Here is a 376-nt window from a genome sequence, read left to right on the forward strand (position 1 = left end):
TCTCACGTCAGGTTGTTCTGGAGGCAGTTGAGCTCCCCCACGTCCTGCTCCCCTTTGCCGCCGTCGTGCTTGGGCGACGTCGAGTTGTGGATGTTAAACGGCTCCTCGTCCTTCAGGCAGGATTTCAGCGAGTCCTGCAGCTTGTGGGGAGCGCCGGGATCATCCTGCGGGAGAGACGGGGGTCAGGGCCGGGCCGTGATGGGGGCGAGACTCAGTGAGGGCACCGATGTCTCACTGACCCCTTGCAGAGAGCCACTGGAGGGGACAAATGTCCCCCCCCAGCGCAGATGGCGGCACGGGGGGCCCGTGGTGCTCCCGGCGCGGGGCGAGGGTCCGACCCCCCCGCGGTGACGCCGTCCCCCAGCACAGCCTCCCC

At 68.4% G+C, this 376-nt stretch overlaps 1 protein-coding gene across 1 annotated transcript in view; it reads right to left on the reverse strand.

The window, feature by feature from the left end:
• Positions 1-2: 2 nt before the first annotated feature.
• Positions 3-376, reverse strand: part of CSPG5 (chondroitin sulfate proteoglycan 5) — a 1,981-nt gene continuing 1,607 nt past the window's right edge. The window contains exon 2 of the mRNA XM_017737672.1: positions 3-164. Within this exon, the coding sequence (XP_017593161.1) occupies positions 3-164 (162 nt within the window). The remainder of the gene's footprint in view (positions 165-376) is intronic.

Source organism: Corvus brachyrhynchos, unplaced genomic scaffold, assembly GCF_000691975.1.
Source record: "Corvus brachyrhynchos isolate BGI_N302 unplaced genomic scaffold, ASM69197v1 scaffold426, whole genome shotgun sequence".
NCBI classification, from domain to species: Eukaryota; Metazoa; Chordata; class Aves; order Passeriformes; family Corvidae; genus Corvus; species Corvus brachyrhynchos.